Source organism: Triticum urartu, chromosome 1A, assembly GCF_056163025.1.
Source record: "Triticum urartu cultivar PI428250 chromosome 1A, HENAU_Tu73, whole genome shotgun sequence".
NCBI lineage: Eukaryota > Viridiplantae > Streptophyta > Magnoliopsida > Poales > Poaceae > Triticum > Triticum urartu.
Window position 1 is genome coordinate 571,575,178 of NC_141873.1, and position 19,473 is coordinate 571,594,650.

The 19,473-nt window shown below is 44.1% G+C and overlaps 2 protein-coding genes across 2 annotated transcripts; both read left to right on the plus strand.

The window, feature by feature from the left end:
* Nucleotides 1–1,998, plus strand: LOC147992884 (uncharacterized). The gene is made up of 3 exons (XM_087541705.1): nucleotides 1–908; nucleotides 1,001–1,091; nucleotides 1,180–1,998. The coding sequence occupies exons 1-3, from the start codon at nucleotides 1–3 to the stop codon at nucleotides 1,996–1,998; spliced, it is 1,818 nt and encodes a 605-aa protein (XP_087397831.1).
* A 2,378-nt stretch (nucleotides 1,999–4,376) lies between these two features.
* On the plus strand, nucleotides 4,377–5,175 carry LOC147992885 (uncharacterized). Its single transcript, XM_087541709.1, has 2 exons — nucleotides 4,377–4,654; nucleotides 4,747–5,175. The coding sequence occupies exons 1-2, from the start codon at nucleotides 4,588–4,590 to the stop codon at nucleotides 5,163–5,165; spliced, it is 486 nt and encodes a 161-aa protein (XP_087397835.1). The 5' UTR covers nucleotides 4,377–4,587; the 3' UTR covers nucleotides 5,166–5,175.
* Nucleotides 5,176–19,473: the final 14,298 nt, after the last annotated feature.

Genomic DNA, 19,473 nt, shown 5'->3' on the forward strand with positions numbered 1-19,473 from the left:
ATGCACATTGAGAAAAACATATGCGAGAATCTGCTAGGGACGTTTTTGAACATTGAAGGGAAGACAAAGGACACGGTTAGTTCTAGGCTTGATTTGGAGGACCTGGGCATAAGAGAAGATTTGCATCTACAGCACAATGAAGATGAAGATTCATTTGAAATTCCACGAGCATGGTATACAATGAATAAAGAACAAAAGCTTGCATTCTATGAATTCCTAAGAGCGGTGAAATTTCCAGATGGTTATGCTGCTAACCTAGCAAAGTGTGTTACTTCTGATGGATTCAAGCTTTCAGTACTGAAAACCCATGATTGTCACATCCTCCTCCAAAGGATTTTACCGGCGGGCCTCCGAGGGATCATGCACAAGGATATATATGAAGCGGTTGCTGAGCTGGGAAATTTCTTTAGAGAACTGTGCTGCAAAACCCTCAAGTTAACTGTCATGGAAAGACTTGAAAAAGAAATCCCAATTATTCTGTGCAAGCTCGAGAAGATTTTCCCTCCATCTTTCTTCACCGTGATGGTCCATTTGGCGGTGCACTTACCCAAAGAGGCAATGCTTAGAGGCCCTGTGCAATACGGTTGGATGTACCCAATCGAAAGAAGGCTGCTTACTTGTAAGCGTTATGTGCGAAACACGGCAAGACCTGAAGGTTCTATTGCTGAAGCATATGTCGTTGACGAGTGCTTGACTTTTTGCTCTAGATACTTTGGTGATGTGGAAACAAGATGGAACTGGCCGGGCAGAAATAGAGAGCGGTCTAATTCACAAAGTGGTGATGTCTCTGTTTTCAACCATGGTGTGAACTTTCTTGGAGCCTCACAATACTTGGAGGCTGGTGATGAGTATGACAAGATGGTTTTGTTTGTGCTCAGCAATCGCGCCGAGGTTCTACCATATATCGAGTATGTTATATCTTGTGCACTCATTATATATTTTTTTGCTTGGGTTGGCACCAGCCTAATGTTTTAATTCACATGTTTTGTTGGCATGGCAGGAAATGCAAGGAAGAGTTAAATCAGGAAGAAAGCAATATCAATGTTGATAAAAGGGTTGCCAAGGGGTTTGCTAAGTGGTTTAAGAATCATGTGAGATCTTTAGCCACTTGTTTTATGTTTTCTGTGTTATTCACCCATTGTTAAATACCATTGTTTGCTAAATGGTTTATTTGTGCAGATTGGAAAGTTGCATGAGGAGAAGAAGGTCAGTGATGATCTATTTGCTTTGGCATGCTTACCGGATAAGCGAGTGAGAGTTTATTCAGCATGCATTGCTGAAGGTGTCCGGTACCACACCGTTGACCGCGAGGAAAAAAGGAAGACACAGAATAGTGGAATTGTCACTGAGGGGTCACATGATGCTGAGATCATTGACTTCTATGGCCAGTTGAGAAGCATCGTAGAGTTGCAGTACAACTCTAGTGGAGGCATCCATCGCTCGGTTGTCTTATTTCGCTGTGACTGGTTTGAGCTTGGTAGCAAGAAGAGGAGAGACTCTTTTGTCAAATATGATGGCCACTTCAAAAGCATCAACACTGCAAGGTGCTGGTATAAGAGTGATCCCTTTATTCTAACAACACAAGCAACAATGGTGTTTTATCTGCCAGACACTCTTTTGCATGGAAAATGGCGAGTTGTGCAAAACTTTCAGCACAGACACTTGTGGAGTGTGACTGAAACTGAAGTGGAAAAGGGCCCCGGTGATGGTGGACTAACATACCAAGATGATGACTCTACGGAAGTTCCGTTGCAAGCTGATGATGACTCTATGGAAGTTCCGGTGCAAAGCAGAGTGCGAAGGGACCGGGAACGTGTGATCGTTGGTGTTGCAACAGTTGAAGGCATCAAGAAAAGAAGAAAGGTGGTAGAGGATGAACATGAAAGCGAGGACGAGGAAAACCGGACTGATCATACTATGCTGCAATATTGTAGTGATGATGAGGAAAACAGGAGTGGGCATAGAGTTCCTTGTTTTCGTATCGACGACGATGAGTAGTGAAGGTAAATTTGGTCTCCTTGGTGATCTAATGCTATTTTGTCTCCTTGGTAGTTGTTGTTGATGTGATCCTGATGTAGTTTTTGTACTACAAATCTCTCCAGGTACCAAAATGCATGAGACTGTGTAGTGATGGAGAGGCAGAAGATGGTTGAAGATACAATGCAAAATGATGTAGTTTTGGTGACGGAAGATACAATGCAAAATGAAGATGTTGTTTTGAATGAAGAAGCAAAATGATGAACTGAAGATGTTGTTTTTAGAGCTGTTTTTCTTAGTTTTGGTGATCATGTAGTTTTGGTTGTGATGTAAAAGATTGCAAAATGATGTTATTTTTGGACTGAAGATGTTTTTTGAACTGAAGATGTTGTTTTTGGTGAACTGAAGATGTTTTCAGAGCTGTTTTAACTGAATTTTTGGGCGCGCTCCATCAGACAGCCATCTGATCCCACGCACGGCCCCATTTCATTATGAGCAAAAACATATGCGCGAGCGGGGACTCAAACCCACGACCGTGCGCTCGTTTCACTGTGTTTCTACCACTGGGCTAGGAAGAGGCTACTGGTCGTCCACTCTATGCCATCTCTTTTCAAATCATCAAACCAGTCAAGTATCAAACACAGACCTCGCTGACAAGTGGGCCACTCGACCAACTCACTGACAAGTGGGCCATTTTGCTACTCTACCCACTCGACTCTTTTCCCCTGAGCTACCAAAAAATATTGGGCGAGCGAGGGCTCGAACCCACGACCTACTGCTTATTCCACTGTTTTTCTACCACTGGGCTAGTTAGAGGCTGTTGGTTTTGTACTCTATGCCAACCCTTTTCAATATATCAAAACAGAACTTGCTGACAAGTGGACCCACTCTTTTCCCCACTCCTCCTGTCCACTTGACCCGCTCCTCCTCTCCATTATCCACTCAACCCACTCCTCCTCTCCGCCGCCGGCATCCCCTTCTCCTCCATCGACGGTGACGACCTCCCTAGCGAACCACTCCTCCATCGATAGTGACGACCTCCTAAGGTATGAATCCGCCGAGTCCTTCCTGTTCCTCTTCCTATTGATTAGATTAGGGTTCCCCGGCGCATGCTGATTAGGGTTCCATTGTAGATAGAGTAGTAGATCAAGAGGAGGCACCGTCCAGGACACCGACAAGGCCAACAAGCTCAAGCAGTCGCCGTCCCCCCAGGTCCGTTCTGTTCCCCCCGTGTTCTTTGATTTGCTTTGTTTCCCCCATGTTCTTTGTCGACAAGGCCAATAAGGCCAACAAGCATGCTGATTTAGGAGTTACTCTTATTGTTCCTGCGCGTGCGTCCCTACTGGAATTGTGGTATACTACATGGCTAATGGTCGTATTGTGCCTGCGCGTGCGTTCTGTTGATTCCAGCCAAACTGTCGAGCGATTGGACCACATTCAGAGGGATTTTGCAGACTGAATTAGGCATTTAGGTTTAGGTCCCTTTTGGCCATGTTCAGTTGATGTGGCGCTACCTTGCTAGGTATGCTAGTTTCCCTGTGGTTCTCTTCACAGTGACGTAGAATTCAATTTTGTTTGATTGTTTTTAAAATAAACATGTTTATATTTGTCTAAAAAGATGCAACGACACACTGGAGCAGTTAAACTTGTATTGGATCTAGCCTCCAGTGGCCTTTGGCTATATAAACCCTAACAAAGCAAATTAAGCCAATAGCTCTGAATCTCTGAAATTCTAGTGTTAAATTCAGTTTTGTACATGACTATATCGGTGTCAAGCCAATAGCCTTCATGCGCATATCGACGACTATAAAGCTGTTCAGTTTTGTACATGACTGTATTGGGTAGGTGTGTTTAAATTGAGAATCTAGGGTTCAGTTCTTAAGTGCTGGGTTCTAACAAAATGTAGCACATGGGAAGATATGGTCCATTTATAGTAGATATGGTTCATTGTAGATATGGTCCATTTATAGTAGATATGATCCTGATGCTATGTTTGCCATTTATAGTAGACATGGGCACATGGGCAGATATGGTCCATTGTAGATAGAGTAGTAGTATTCCAAATGTTCACAAGTGCATTGCTTTTTTTCTCACTTTTGCTATCATAAATATCCACAAGTGCATTGCTCTTCTCATTTTTATCACTTGTGCCATCATAAACTTGGTTCTGTTCCTATTTATGTCCAGTCCTGTTTATGGTAACTTGTTGTTTAATTACAATGCTGCTTTTCAGAGAAGTGAGATGGCTGGCTTGGAAGGTTTCGAGTTCTTCGAGATCGTAATTGAGAAATCTTGTAGTAGGCAGGTATATTTATCATCACTCATTTCTTTATCATCACTCTGCTGTCTAGTGCTTGATTGGCACAATTAACCACTGCTTGACCCTCGCTGCAGAGGCTGCCTAACAAGTTTGCGAAGATGCTCGCCGGCCGTGAGCCCCACAAAGTGAAGCTGCGGGAGGCCGGCAGCGGGCTTCACAGGCTGTGGGAAGTGTTGGTGGTGTTTGATGGTGAAGGCCACATGTACCTAGGGCCCGGCTAGGAGCATTTCGCCCGCGCCCGTGAGCTACAGCTTGGGTACTTCCTTGTCTTCCGCTATGACGGCGACGCCATGTTCACCGTGAAGATGTTCGACAACACCATGTGCCGCATGTACTACCAGCACGACGATGATGCCAGTAAGCTCTCTGCCTCTCTTCTTCCTGTCCTTTTGGCTTCCTCTACCTGCACGACGACAACACCATGTTCACACTTTGTTGCATTTGGCCAGGCAATGGGAGCAGCAACGGGGATGACGAGGAGCAGAGCGGGGATGACGACGAGGAGCAGAGCGGGGATGACGAGGAGCAGAGCGGGGATGACAATGAGCAGCCTATTCTGGCTGACGACGAACATGCTATGGTGGTGGCTGACGACGACCCTGCTATGGTGGTGGCGGATCACGACCTTGCTATGGTGGTGGCGGACGACGACCTCGCTATGGTGGTGGCGGACGACGACCTCGCGATGGTGGTGGCGGACGACGACCTTGCTATGGTGGTGGCGGACGACGACCTCGCGATGGTGGCGGCGCCTACAATCCCACAGCTTGGCGACAGGACCATGCCAATTGTGGTAGAGGAGTACATCCGCGTTGGGATTCGCCACTCTGAGCGCATCAGGTTGATGAAGGAGAAGAAGGAGGAGTGAAGATGTTAAGAAGGTGTTCAACATGTTAGGTTTAAGATTGTTACTGTAATATGAACATGTCAATGTTAAGTATGTCAGGTTTAATTTTGTGCATGCTCATGGATGCTGTATGACAGTGTCATCTAAACAAGTCATGTTTTTAACAAGGAATATTCAGTTTGGTAATTGATGGGAATTGAAATTTTTTATGCATGCTCATGGATGAAAGATAAAATTATGGGTTTTTGTGCATGCTCATGTATGAAACAATATAAGTTTCATTTTTTGAACGCTAAAAACATGACTCAAACCCTAGCCACGGACGACCGCCGTGACTAAATCCGCCGGTTTTTGAAAACACCGTAAAAATTCAAAAACCGTTTTTCATTTTTTGAATGCAAAAGACATGTGTGTTTCGTGAAGCGGCTACAAGGAGGGGCACCCCAAATGGTGCCATTCCATGTATATCTCAAAGTAGACCCTATTTTACGGACGGTCGCCAAAAAGCATGCATTTCCGACCCTCGTAGCTACTCCCGGCAATTCGGACCACCTTCGGCCGATTCAGCTGGAACCGGCTGGAATTTGAACTGCGGGTCCTCCATAGCTTGCCCGTTATTTTCACTAAAAATGCTTTTTAGCTTCACAGGTAGGCATTTCATCACAGAATCGACAACAGATTTGCACGGCTCAAACCCTAGCCACGGACGGTCGCCGTGATGAAATCGGCCGGTTTTTGAAAACACCGTAAAAAATTCAAAAAAAATCAAGAAAATGGGAGACCTCCGCGTCACATCATCAAATGTGGCCTACCAACTAACAAAAATACTAAACTTGCAATACCGGCGTTTTCTTGAAAAAGTGTTCTCAAAAACGACCTACCATGAACGAAGATTCATGGCTTTCAAGCCAAACTTGCAATGATATGGCTGCATCCGTTGAATAGTTTCTGATAATATGCCCAAATTGGGCGCATGCCTCCGTCTTGTGATGGCAAACAATGTTGCCAAAGCGAGGTTCCAACTTGTTTAACAAAAAAACCATTTTTCTTTTTTTGAATGCAAAAGACATGCGTTTTTCGTGAAGCGGCTACAAGGAGGGGCACCCCAAACGGCGCCATTCCATGTCTATCTCAAAGTATACCCTATTTTACGGACGGTCGCCAAAAAGCATGCATTTTCGACCCTCGTAGCTACTCCCGGCAATTCGGACCACCTTCGGCCGATTCAGCTGGAACCGGCTGGAATTTGAACTACGGGTCCTCCATAGCTTGCCCGTTATTTTCACTAAAAATGCTTTTTAGCTTCACATGTAGGCATTTCATCACAGAATCGACAACAGATTTGCACGGCTCAAACCCTAGCCACGGACGGTCGCCGCGACGAAATCGGCCGGTTTTTGAAAACACCGTAAAAAATTCAAAAAAAATCAAAAAAATGGGAGACCTCCTCGTCACATCATCAAATGTGGCCTACCAACTAGGCAAAATACTAAACTTGCAATACCGGCATTTTCTTGAAAAAGTGTTCTCAAAAACGACCTACCATGAACGAAGATTCATGGCTTTCAAGCCAAACTAGCAATGATATGGACGCATCCGTTGAATAGTTTCTGATAATATGCCCAAATTGGGCGCATGCCTCCGTCTTGTGATGGCAAACAATGTTGCCAAAGCAAGGTTCCAACTTGTTTAACAAAAAAAACTGTTTTCATTTTTTGAATGCAAAAGACATGCGTTTTTCGTGAAGCGGCTACAAGGAGGGGCACCCCAAACGGCGCCATTCCATGTCTATCTCAAAGTAGACCCTATTTTACAGACGGTCGCCAAAAAGCATGCATTTCTGACCCTCGTAGCTACTCCCGGCAATTCGGACCACCTTCGGCCGATTCAGCTGGAACCGGCTGGAATTTGAACTGCGGGTCCTCCATAGCTTGCCCGTTATTTTCACTAAAAATGCTTTTTAGCTTCACAGGTAGGCATTTCATCACAGAATCGACAACAGATTTGCACGGCTCAAACCCTAGCCACGGACGGCCGCCGTGACGAAATCGGCCGGTTTTTGAAAACACCGTAAAAAATTCAAAAAAATCAAAAAAAATGGGAGACCTCCGCGTCACATCATCAAATGTGGCCTACCAACTAGCAAAAATACTAAACTTGCAATATCGGCGTTTTCTTCAGCTACTCGGTATGATTTTAACCTTGATTTCTACAAAATTTACAAAAAAACCCTATTTTTTCTACACCCAAATCCAAAAGGATTTCCCTCCCACACCAAAATTTTCCCTCCACCAAAATTTCCCTCTCCCAAAATTTCCCTCCTCTCCCTCTCCCACTACCGGGCGGGACCCACCACTCCCTCTCCCACTACCAGGCGGGATCCACCACTCCCTCTCCCACTAACACACGGAATCCCCTCCCTCCCCTCCCAAAATTTCCCCATTCCCCTCCCCTCTCCACGACGAACCCTCCCCTCCCCTCCCCACCTCCACGCCGCCCCGCTCCCACTCCCTCCCCTCCCCTCCCCTCCTCCGTGCCGCCCCGCCGCTGCGCCGCCCACATCGACGACGACGACGCGATCAACTACATCGACGAGGACGACAGCTACATCGACGACGGCGCGATCGACGACGACCACCGCTGCATCGTCAACATCATCTCCCCCTAGGTACTTCTCCCCTCCTCTGGTGGATCCATCTCCCCTCCTCTGGTGGATCCACCTCTCCTCTGGTCGATCCATCTCCCCTCTGGTAGATCCCCTCATGGGTTAGGATTTTATAGGGTTAGGATCTCCTGCTGGTTCGGTAGGTCCTTGTTCTTGGGGTTAGGGTTCATTTTAATTGTTGCGTGGGGATGATCTACCTCTAGTTCATGGGATTAGGGTTAGGTTTCATGGGGCCAGGGTTAGGGTTCATGGGGTTCATGGGGTTCAACATCATCCACCCCTAGGCACTTCTCCCCTCTAGCCATCTCCCCTCGATATTCATGGGTAGATCTTCTAGGGTTCGGTAGACCCCCTCATGGGTTCATCTAGGGTTCATGGGGATGGATCAATGGGGATGGGGATGGCTAGGGTTAGGGTTCATGGGGTACACGTTTCTCTAGTTCATGGAGATGGTTAGGGTTAGGATTGATGGATCTCCTGCTTTTCTTGTTCATGGAGAAGGATCAATGTGGATTCATGGGGATGATATCCCTCTGGTTAGGGTTTCATGGGTTTCATGGGGTTCCTGGGGTTAGGGTTTCATGGTGTCCTTCCTATGCATGATTTCAATTGTTGTTAAGAGCATGTGCTTCTCTACGTATTGACTACTGTTGCTAAGAGTGCATGTTGGTCCTGTAAATCTTGTACTAATTCACTTGACAGACTTCATATGTAAATCTTGTACTAATTGGTAAAGTAGTCTAAATTCTGATGAGGGTGAGTTACAACAGGAATCATGTTGCTAGTACATGCTACTCTTGTTTATGACGGTCTGCCTATGCATGGGTTAGCCTGCATTTGTGATGGGGGTACACAAAGCCACTTGCTTGCAATTGTTGTGTAGCAGAATTCTATTTTTCTGTTCCATTATTATGAGAATGTGATACCACACATTGATTAGGATGAGTGTATCATGCATGCTTTACTTACTCAACATGATACGTGTCTATATGGGTTGATATACCAAATCAAACCGGGTTTGGCTGCCAACTTGAAGCTTCTGAAAAATTGCTGTATAGGTTGTAGAGGAACATGCATGGGGAATTTTTCTTTGCTTGTTTTGAGTTTGATTCCCATTTACGATTATCATCATCAAAGCTTGTTGAAGTGAAACTGTGGACGCTGAAAGCACCTTATGCATATCCTGTTCATAGAGGATGCCCATAAGGTGCCTGTTGGTGGATTGCGATTTAGACTTTCACTTCCTGATATAGGAACCATACTACATAATCTATTTTTTCTATGTATAGTGACTGATGCTGATTTCATATTTATTAAAGTTATCTTTGTTCATCACATGCTAATTTCTATTTATCTTAGTTTAGTTTAGTTTTTCTTGGCATACACAGAGTAATACAATCAGTAGAATGTCAGTCCAAGCGTTGTTAGTCTCTTCAGTACATCATGGGGATGCTTGCTTGCTTGCTGCTGCTCTTCAATTCAGTTGCTTGCTAGCGTACATAGGGTTAGGGTTTGCATTAGCAGTATTACTAGCACTTTGTTTGCTTGTTGTGTACTTTATATGAGGCACTAGGAAGATTTCTTGATGTTCATTACTACCTCCTGCTTGATGTACATTACTACCTCCTGCTTGATGTAGTGAAGTTATTAAGAGATGCTTCATATCTTTCCAGTGTACATGCATGCTTGTTTAGTGCACTTACATGTTTTCTTAATTAATAACACTAGATCACTGTATTGTTTATCCATCAAGTTTGTTTCACATGTATTACATGTATGTGCATGATAGTCCAAATGCTTTCCTTTATTGATACAAGTGCATCATTTTACTTTATCCCTGTTGTATCTGATTGTTGTTTATTCTATTTTGCAAGCACCACCTCAAGATCATCCATGGCAAGGAGGACAAGGTCAAGCATGAGGCCAACCGTTGGTATGCAACTTGCTCCTTGTGGTTATACTGTCAGTTTCATAAAATATGTGTCTTAATATGCTAAGTGAAATGTATTGCTGCAATCTGAATAAGCTGGCTTAATTGTGCCTGTGTGCTGTTAGTCTTCCTTACCTGAATAACTAGGATTAAATGATAATAAAATTTCATAAGATATGTTTGGCTGTCTGTCCATGCATTCCAAACATTCACCTAATAGTTATGTTTCCTTTATCGTGCAAAGAAGAGCCTCTCACCGAGTACGAGAAGGTTAGGGCTAGAAATATCATGAGGAACAATCGGATGTTCCAGTCCCTTGGCATTGGTGCAATAGCGTCGATGATTAGGAAAACAAATGGTGTACAAGAAGGTAGAAGTGATGAGGTTCAAGAGGGTAGTGGAGTTATCAATGATGACCCAGAGTACAATCCTAAGGAGGATGAAGTTATTGATGGAGAGGAAGTGGATGATGTTGTAGTCAACAAGATTGTTAAGGTGCAAACTCTGTCTTGCTTGGAGGGTTGGGGTTCTGTTATTCTATGTTATTCCTTGTGCTCACATATTTCTCTTGTGATCTAATGCTTTTTTCCGTGCTGTTTATACGAGGCACTGAAGGAATCTAGGACGAAGAGGCCTGGTGTTAAGAAGACAGTCAGCAAGAAGAACAAGAGCTCAGAAACATCTGCTGCAATGCCTCCAGGAAGGGTGATGGCCCCAGCTCCAGGACAAAAAAGAGGATCCTGGAACCTGATGAATCTGCCCTTGATAGAGTCACAAGGCAGAAAGCAAGGATGGCGACTGCGACGGACCATCAGGAAAGTATGCTGCGCATGGACTCTCAGACCTCGGTGCAAACGGGTGATGAGTTGCCGCCCATGGATGAAGGAACCACTCTCAGCATGGATGGAAGTGGCACTGTCTGCCTAGATGAAGCAGGAACCATCTGCACTGATGAAGCAGGCACTGTCCACATAGACCTCAGCCCTGTTGCACCTTCTATTGACAGGAACACTGTCATCAATGAAGAAGAACAGCAGCTTGTGCTTCAATCAGGCAAGTGGACCTTTGCAATGCTATCTTTTACTAGTGCATTTTTCAAATGGAATGATCATGTATGCTTTTGTCGATTCCTGCATTTGTCGATTTCTATTCTAATTTATGAGTTCAGTTTCATTTTCAGATGCAATGACTCCCAAGACTAGACTTAGAAAGGGCAAAGGGCTAGAGAGGATCACCAAGTCGCATGGTAGCAAGGTGCCTATCCAAATTGCCGAAGGGATGATTCGTCCAGAGAAGCCTCTGCAGGCAGCAAAGCTTGCTTCTGAGTGTGGACTCGTTGCAAAAAGCCATCTTCCGGTTCTTTCTCACTTCAAGCTATACAAAAAAATGCTAGTCTATTGGAGAACTACATTGGGAAAGTTGCTGTAAGCTACTTGTTTCATAGTTAATGTGCTATCTATTTTCTGTTACACCTATGCATGATCACTAATATTGTTCCTACCTTGTTTGCTATCTTGGTAGGCAAATTTTGAGATGAACACGAACTCGGAGACCATCAAGACCTCGTGCAAAGATATTCTGCAGAAATATTCAAAGAACAGACGCCATCAGATCAAGAAGAAGTATTTTGATACTGTAGCCGCAAATAAAGTCAGCATTAAGTCTCCGGTGCCTGATCTAACAGATGGTGAATGGCAAGCTCTGGTGGAGATGTGGTCTACCCCAAGACACAAGGTTTGTCTCTGCTTTGTTTGATGCTTTATGTTCTGTACATGATATGCTAGTGCTAGATCATGCTGACAGTATGCTTTTTTGTAGGAAACCTGTGTGTTAAACAAGATGAATCGAGAAAAAGTCATGTACAATCACAGAACTGGTTCCAGTCACTACACAGCACACATTTTTTCCACTGTGAGAACTCTTCTCTAGAGACCTTACCGTTTGATCCTCATTGAATAACATTTCTGATTCTTGCTGAATAACATTTTGATTTTTGTTGAAAAACATTTCAGAAAGAAGAGCGTAAGGGTGAGGAGCTGTCTGCGATTGACTTGTTTAAGGCCACCCACAACAGCAAGAAGCACGGGTTTTCGGAGCCAGTCAAGACTGCTATAGTAAGTCACTCCATGCTTTGCCCTGTTTGATTCACAGCCAGCTTTGATGCTTTGATGATTTGATGTTGTTTGATTCGGAGCCAGTTAAGAACACACGCTATGTTCCATGCTTTGATGTTGTTTGATAGTTCAACAAAGATATCAGAACTTGCTGTAGCTATTTGATGCATTTTTTATGATATGATGAAATTTGATCTGAATGTTAGTTTGATGATCGGCTCACTCGGGAAGCCATTTTATATAGAACCACCATTCTAGGCTTAATGAAGTGATCATATTGTTCCAATTGCATGTCTCCAGGTCACTAGTCATCATCTTCTTGTATAGATTTTGTGTGCTGGTTTGGTTACTTCAAATAATCCATTTGTGTGCTGGTTTGGTTTCTCTTGCTTGGTTTGGTTTGCAAAATGTGAAATAGATCTCCCACTAATGCCTATCATTTTCCTCCATATGCTAGCTTGAGATGGAAAAAATGAAGGACGCGCCGGTACCAGAAGGTGAAGAGCCTAAGTCTGCTGTTGAAATTGTCGAACAAGTCCTCAAGACCGAAGTCAAGCAAAGCACATTCCTCAGGAATGTTGGGCTCTAGTCATCTAGGAACAACTCCGGCAAAGCAACAACTGAAGTTGCTGCTCATGTTCGTGACCTTGAGCAGAAGCTGGAGAGGTCTGAGCTTCAAGCTGAAGTGATGCAAGAAGAATTGGCGGCAATCAAGATGAAGGCGGAAGAATCTGAAGCTGCACGCGACAAGGAACTTGAGCTGCTGCGCAAGAAGTCTCAAGAGCAGGAAGAGCAGTTAGCCCACTTGATGGCTCTCTTTGGAGCTAAGGCAGTTTGATGGTCTTTGAACTTGCTGTGCAGTTTGTCTTTGAACTTGATGTGAAGTTATGTCATAGTAGGTCGTGAACTTATGTGGATCTGGTAGTGTTTTGCATCTGGTAGTGTTTGTTGCATTTTGCACTTGGTAGTGTTTTGCATCTGGTAGTGTTTTGCACCTGGCTGTTTTATGCCTTGTGGATCACTTATGGATCTTGTGAACCTGGGCCTGTTTATAGTTATGTGGATCTTGTGAACCTGGGCTTGTGGATCATTTTCTGAAGTCATGCAAAATATGAACCTAGGCTCTAAAAAGGCCGAGGCCCAAACAAGAATTAGACTAAAAAGGCTTGGGCCTAAAAAAGAAATGACTGTAAGAATTTTTTTTACAAAAGGCTGCATAACACAAAATAAAAAGGCCAAGGCCCAAATTCGAACTAGACTAAAAAGGCTCTGGCCCAAAACAATAGTGGAATATAAAAATATTCATCAGAAAAAGCCTCCATTCCCAGAAAATAAAAGGCCAAATTATTGGGCCAGGCCCATGCAGATAAGCAAAATAAAGAGAAAAAAATTAAATGGGCTGAATTATTGGGCTTGGCCCATCAAGACGGCTGAAATGGACCGGGCTGATTCTATTTTACGACCTTTTCATTTGGTCGTAAGTCTGCCACGTCAGCTTGCCACGGTGGATCTGACGTGGTGTGGTCGGATTACTAGTGACCAAAACAGTTGGTCGTTAAATCTACGACCTTCTTTTGGTCATAAACGTTTGCGACCATTCCAGAAGAAAGGTCGCTAATGTCAGTTTATGACGGTCAGCTTTTGACCTTATGTTTTTAGTCACGAATGGAAATTTGTGACCATTCAGTGACCAATAGTGGTGGTCACAAGTTGACATATTTCTTGTAGTGTCTAGCCCGTGGCCCCACTCCGGCGCCGCCCTGCTGCTCTCCCGCCGGCGTCCCCCCTCCGGTGACCGTCCGTCCCTGCTGGCCTCGTCCCGCCCTACGGGCGGGTGCTCACTCGGGTGCGCCCGCACCCGTTACCGCCTGAACCGTTATGGCTCCCTAGGGCCAATGACAAGTGGGGCCCCCCAGAATGTTTACAAAAATAAAATAAAATAAAATAATAAAATTAATTAATTAACAAATTAATTAACTTAATTAATTCTGATTAAATTAACCAATTAATATTAATTAACCTAATGATTAATTAACCTAATTAACTACTGTTAATTAGCTAATTAGTTAGTATGCCAGTGGGGCCCACCTCCTAATTAATTTTGATTAGTTTAATTAAACTGTGTCACTGACCAGTGGGACCCACTGGTCAGGTTGACCAGTCATCCCCCGTTGACTGCTGACGTCAGCATGACTGAAGGAAATATGCCCTAGAGGCAATTATAATGTTATTATTTTATTTCCTTATATCATGATAAATGTTTATTATTCATGCTAGAATTGTATTATCCGGAAACATAATACTTGTGTGAATACATAGACAAACCAAACGTCACTAGTATGCCTCTACTTGATTAGCTCATTAATCAAAGATGGTTATGTTTCCTAACCATAGACATGTGTTGTCATTTGATTAACGGGATCACATTATTAGGAGAATGATGTGATTGACATGACCCATTCCATTAGCTTAGCACCCGATCGTTTAGTATGTTGCTATTTCTTTCTTCATGACTTATACATGTTCCTATGACTATGAGATTATGCAACTCCCGTTTGCCGGAGGAACACTTTGTGTGCTACCAAACGTCACAACGTAACTGGGTGATTATAAAGGAGCTCTACAGGTGTCTCCAAAGGTACATGTTGGGTTGGCGTATTTCGAGATTAGGATTTGTCACTCCGATTGTCGGAGAGGTATCTCTGGGCCCTCTCGGTAATGCACATCACATAAGCCTTGCAAGCATTTCAACTAATGAGTTAGTTGCGAGATGATGTATTACGAAACGAGTAAAGAGACTTGCCGGTAACGAGATTGAACTAGGTATTGAGATACCGATGATCGAATCTCGGGCAAGTAAAATACCGATGACAAAGGGAACAACGTATGTTGTTATGCGGTCTGACCGATAAAGATCTTCGTAGAATATGTAGGAGCCAATATGAGCATCCAGGTTCCGCTATTGGTTATTGACCGGAGACGTGTCTCAGTCATGTCTACATTGTTCTCGAACCCGTAGGGTCCGCACGCTTAAGGTTTCGATGACAGTTATATTATGAGTTTATGAGTTTTGATGTACCGAAGTTAGTTCGGAGTCCCGGATGTGATCACGGACATAACGAGGAGTCTCGAAATGTTCGAGACATAAAGATTGATATATTAGACGGCTATATTCGGACACCGGAAGTGTTCCGGGTGATTTCAGAGAAAACCGGAGAGCCGAAGGGTTACCGGAACTCTACCGGGAGAAGTAATGGGCCATATGGGCCTTAGTGGAGAGAGAGAGGGGAAGCCAGGGTGGGCCGCGCGCCTCCTCCCCCCTGGTCCGAATTGGACTAGGAGAGGGGGGCGGCGCCCCCCTTTCCTTCTCCCTCCCCACTTCCTTCCCCCTCCTAGTAGGAGTCCTACTCCTACTAGGAGGAGGACTCCTCCTGGCGCGCCAATAGGGGCCGGCCGGCCTACTCCCCTTGCTCCTTTATATACGGGGGCAGGGGGCACCCCTAGACACACAAGTTGATCCACGTGATCATATTCTTGGTCGTGTGCGGTGCCCCCTTCCACCATAATCCTCGATAATATTGTAGCGGTGCTTAGGCGAAGCCCTGCGACGGTAGTACATCAAGATCGTCACCACGCCGTCGTGCTGACGGAACTCTACCCTGAGACTTTGCTGGATCGGAGTCCGGGGATCATCATCGAGCTGAACGTGTGCTAAAACTCGAAGGTGCCGTAGTTTCGGTGCTTGATCGGTCGGGCCGTGAAGACGTACGACTACATCAACCGCGTTGTGCTAACGCTTCCGCTGTCGGTCTACAAGGGTACGTAGATCACACTCTCCCCTCTCGTTGCTATGCATCACCATGATCTTGCGTGTGCGTAGGAAAATTTTGAAATTACTACGTTCCCCAACATTGGCATCCGAGCCTAGGTTTTATGTGTTGATGTTATATGCACGAGTAGAACACAAGTGAGTTGTGGGCGATATAAGTCATACTGCTTACCAGCATGTCATACTTTGGTTCGGCGGTATTGTTGGACGAAGCGGTCCGGACCGACATTACGCGTACGCTTACGCGAGACCGGTTCTCCCGACGTGCTTTGCACAAAGGTGGCTAGCGGGTGACAGTTTCTCCAACTTTAGTTGAACCGAGTGTGGCTACGCCCGGTCCTTGCGAAGGTTAAAACAGCAACTTGACAAACTATCGTTGTGGTTTTGATGTGTAGGTAAGATTGGTTCTTGCTTAAGCCCGTAGCAGCCACGTAAAACTTGCAACAACAAAGTAGAGGGCGTCTAACTTGTTTTTGCAGGGCATGTTGTGATTTGATATGGTCAAGACATGATTTTATTGTATGAGATGATCATGTTTTGTAACCAAGTTATCGGCAACTGGCAGGAGCCATATGGTTGTCGCTTTATTGTATGCAATGCAATTGCGCTGTAATGCTTTACTTTATCACTAAGCGGTAGCGATAGTCGTGGAAGCATAAGATTGGCGAGACGACAACGATGCTACGATGGTGATCACGACGGTGCTTCGAAGATGGAGATCACAAGCACAAGATGATGATGGCCATATCATATCACTTATATTGATTGCATGTGATGTTTATCTTTTATGCATCTTATCTTGCTTTGATTGACGGTAGCATTTTAAGATGATCTCTCACTAATTATCAAGAAGTGTTCTCCCTGAGTATGCACCGTTGCGAAAGTTCTTCGTGCTGAGACACCACGTGATGATCGGGTGTGATAGGCTCTACGTTCAAATACAACGGGTGCAAAACAGTTGCACACGCAGAATACTCAGGTTATACTTGACGAGCCAAGCATATACAGATATGGCCTCGGAACACGGAGACCGAAAGGTCGAGCGTGAATCATATAGTAGATATGATCAACATAGCGATGTTCACCAATGAAACTAATCCATCTCACGTGATGATCGGACATGGTTTAGTTGATTTGGATCACGTAATCACTTAGAGGATTAGAGGGATGTCTATCTAAGTGGGAGTTCTTTAGTAATATGATTAATTGAACCTAAATTTATCATGAACTTAGTACCTAATAGTATCTTGCTTGTTTATGTTTGATTGTAGATAGATGGCCCGTGCTGTTGTTCCGTTGAATTTTAATGCGTTCCTTGAGAAAGCAAAGTTGAAAGATGATGGTAGCAATTACACGGACTGGGTCCGTAACTTGAGGATTATCCTCATTGTTACACAGAAGAATTACCTCCTGGAAGCACCGCTGGGTGCCAGGCCTGCTGCTGGAGCAACACCAGATGTTATGAACGTCTGGCAGAGCAAAGCTGATGACTACTCGATAGTTCAGTGTGCCATGCTTTACGGCTTAGAATCGGGACTTCAACGACGTTTTGAACGTCATGGATCATATGAGATGTTCCAGGAGTTGAAGTTAATATTTCAAGCAAATGCCCGGATTGAGAGATATGAAGTCTCCAATAAGTTCTATAGCTGCAAGATGGAGGAGAACAGTTCTATCAGTGAGCATATACTCAAAATGTCTGGGTATAATAATCACTTGATTCAATTTTGAGTTAATCTTCCAGATGATTGCGTCATTGACAGAATTCTCCAATCACTGCCACCAAGCTACAAGAGCTTCATGATGAACTATAATATGCAAGGGATGAATAAGACTATTCTCGAGCTCTTCGCAATGCTGAAAGCTGCGGAAGTAGAAATCGAGAAGGAGCATCAAGTGTTGATGGTCAATAAGACCACTAGTTTCAAGAAAAAGGGCAAAGGGAAGAAGAAGGGGAACTTCAAAAGGAGCGGCAAGCAAGTTGCTACTCAAGAGAAGAAACCCAAACCTGGACCTAAGCCTGAAATTGAGTGCTTCTACTGCAAGCAGACTGGTCACTGGAAGCAGAACTGCCCCAAGTATTTGGCGGATAAGAAGGATGGCAAGGTGAACAAAGGTATATGTGATATACATGTTATTGATGTGTACCTTACTAATGCTCGCAGTAGCACCTGTGTATTTGATACTGGTTCTATTGCTAACATTTGCAACTCGAAACAGGGACTACAGATTAAGCGAAGATTGGCTAAGGACGAGGTGACGATGCGCGAGGGAAATGGTTCCAAAGTCGATGTGATCGCGGTCGGCACGCTACCTCTACATCTACCTTCGGGATTAGTATTAGACCTAAATAATTGTTATTTGGTGCCAGCATTAAGCATGAACATTATATCTGGATCTTGTTTGATGCGAGACGGTTATTCCTTTAAATCAGAGAATAATGGTTGTTCTATTTATATGAGTAATATCTTTTATAGTCATGCACCCTTAAAGAGTGGTCTATTCTTATTAAATCTCGATAGTAGTGACACACATATTCATAATGTTGAAACCAAAAGATGCAGAGTTGATAATGATAGTGCAACTTATTTGTGGCACTGCCGTTTGGGTCATATCGGTGTAAAGCGCATGAAGAAACTCCATACTGATGGATTTTTGGAACCACTTGATTATGAATCACTTGGTACTTGCGAACCGTGCCTTATGGGTAAGATGACAAAAACACCGTTCTCCGGTACTATGGAGAGAGCAACAGATTTGTTGGAAATCATACATACAGATGTATGTGGTCCGATGAATGTTGAGGCTCGTGGCGGATATCGTTATTTTCTCACCTTCATAGATGACTTAAGCAGATATGGGTATATCTACTTAATGAAACATAAGTCTGAAACATTTGAAAAGTTCAAAGAATTTTAGAGTGAAGTTGAAAATCTTCGTAACAAGAAAATAAAATTCCTGCGATCTGATCGTGGAGGAGAATATTTGAGTTACGAGTTTGGTGTACATTTGAAACAATGTGGAATAGTTTCGCAACTCACGCCACCCGGAACACCACGACGTAATGGTGTGTCCGAACGTCGTAATCGTACTTTACTAGATATGGTGCGATCTATGATGTCTCTTACTGATTTACCGCTATCGTTTTGGGGTTATGCTCTAGAGACGGCCGCATTCACGTTAAATAGGGCACCATCAAAATCCGTTGAGACGACGCCTTATGAACTATGGTTTGGCAAGAAACCAAAGTTGTCGTTTCTGAAAGTTTGGGGTTGCGATGCTTATGTGAAAAAGCTTCAACCTGATAAGCTCGAACCCAAATCGGAGAAATGTGTCTTCATAGGATATCCAAAGGAAACTATTGGATACACCTTCTATCACAGATCCGAAGGCAAAACTTTTGTTGCTAAATTCGGAAACTTTCTAGAGAAGGAGTTTCTCTCGAAAGAATTGAGTGGGAGGAAAGTAGAACTTGATGAGGTAACTGTACCTGCTCCATTATTGGAAAGTAGTACATCACAGAAACCAATTTCTGTGACACCTACACCAATTAGTGAGGAAGCTAATGATGATGATCATGAAGCTTCAGAACAAGATACTACTAAACCTCGTAGATCAACCAGAGTAAGATCCGCACCAGAGTGGTACGGTAATCCTGTTCTGGTAGTCATGCTACTAGATCATGATGAACCTATGAACTATGGAGAAGCGATGGTGAGCCCAGATTCCGCAAAATGGCTTGAAGCCATGAAATCTGAGATGGGATCCATGTATGAGAACAAAGTATGGAC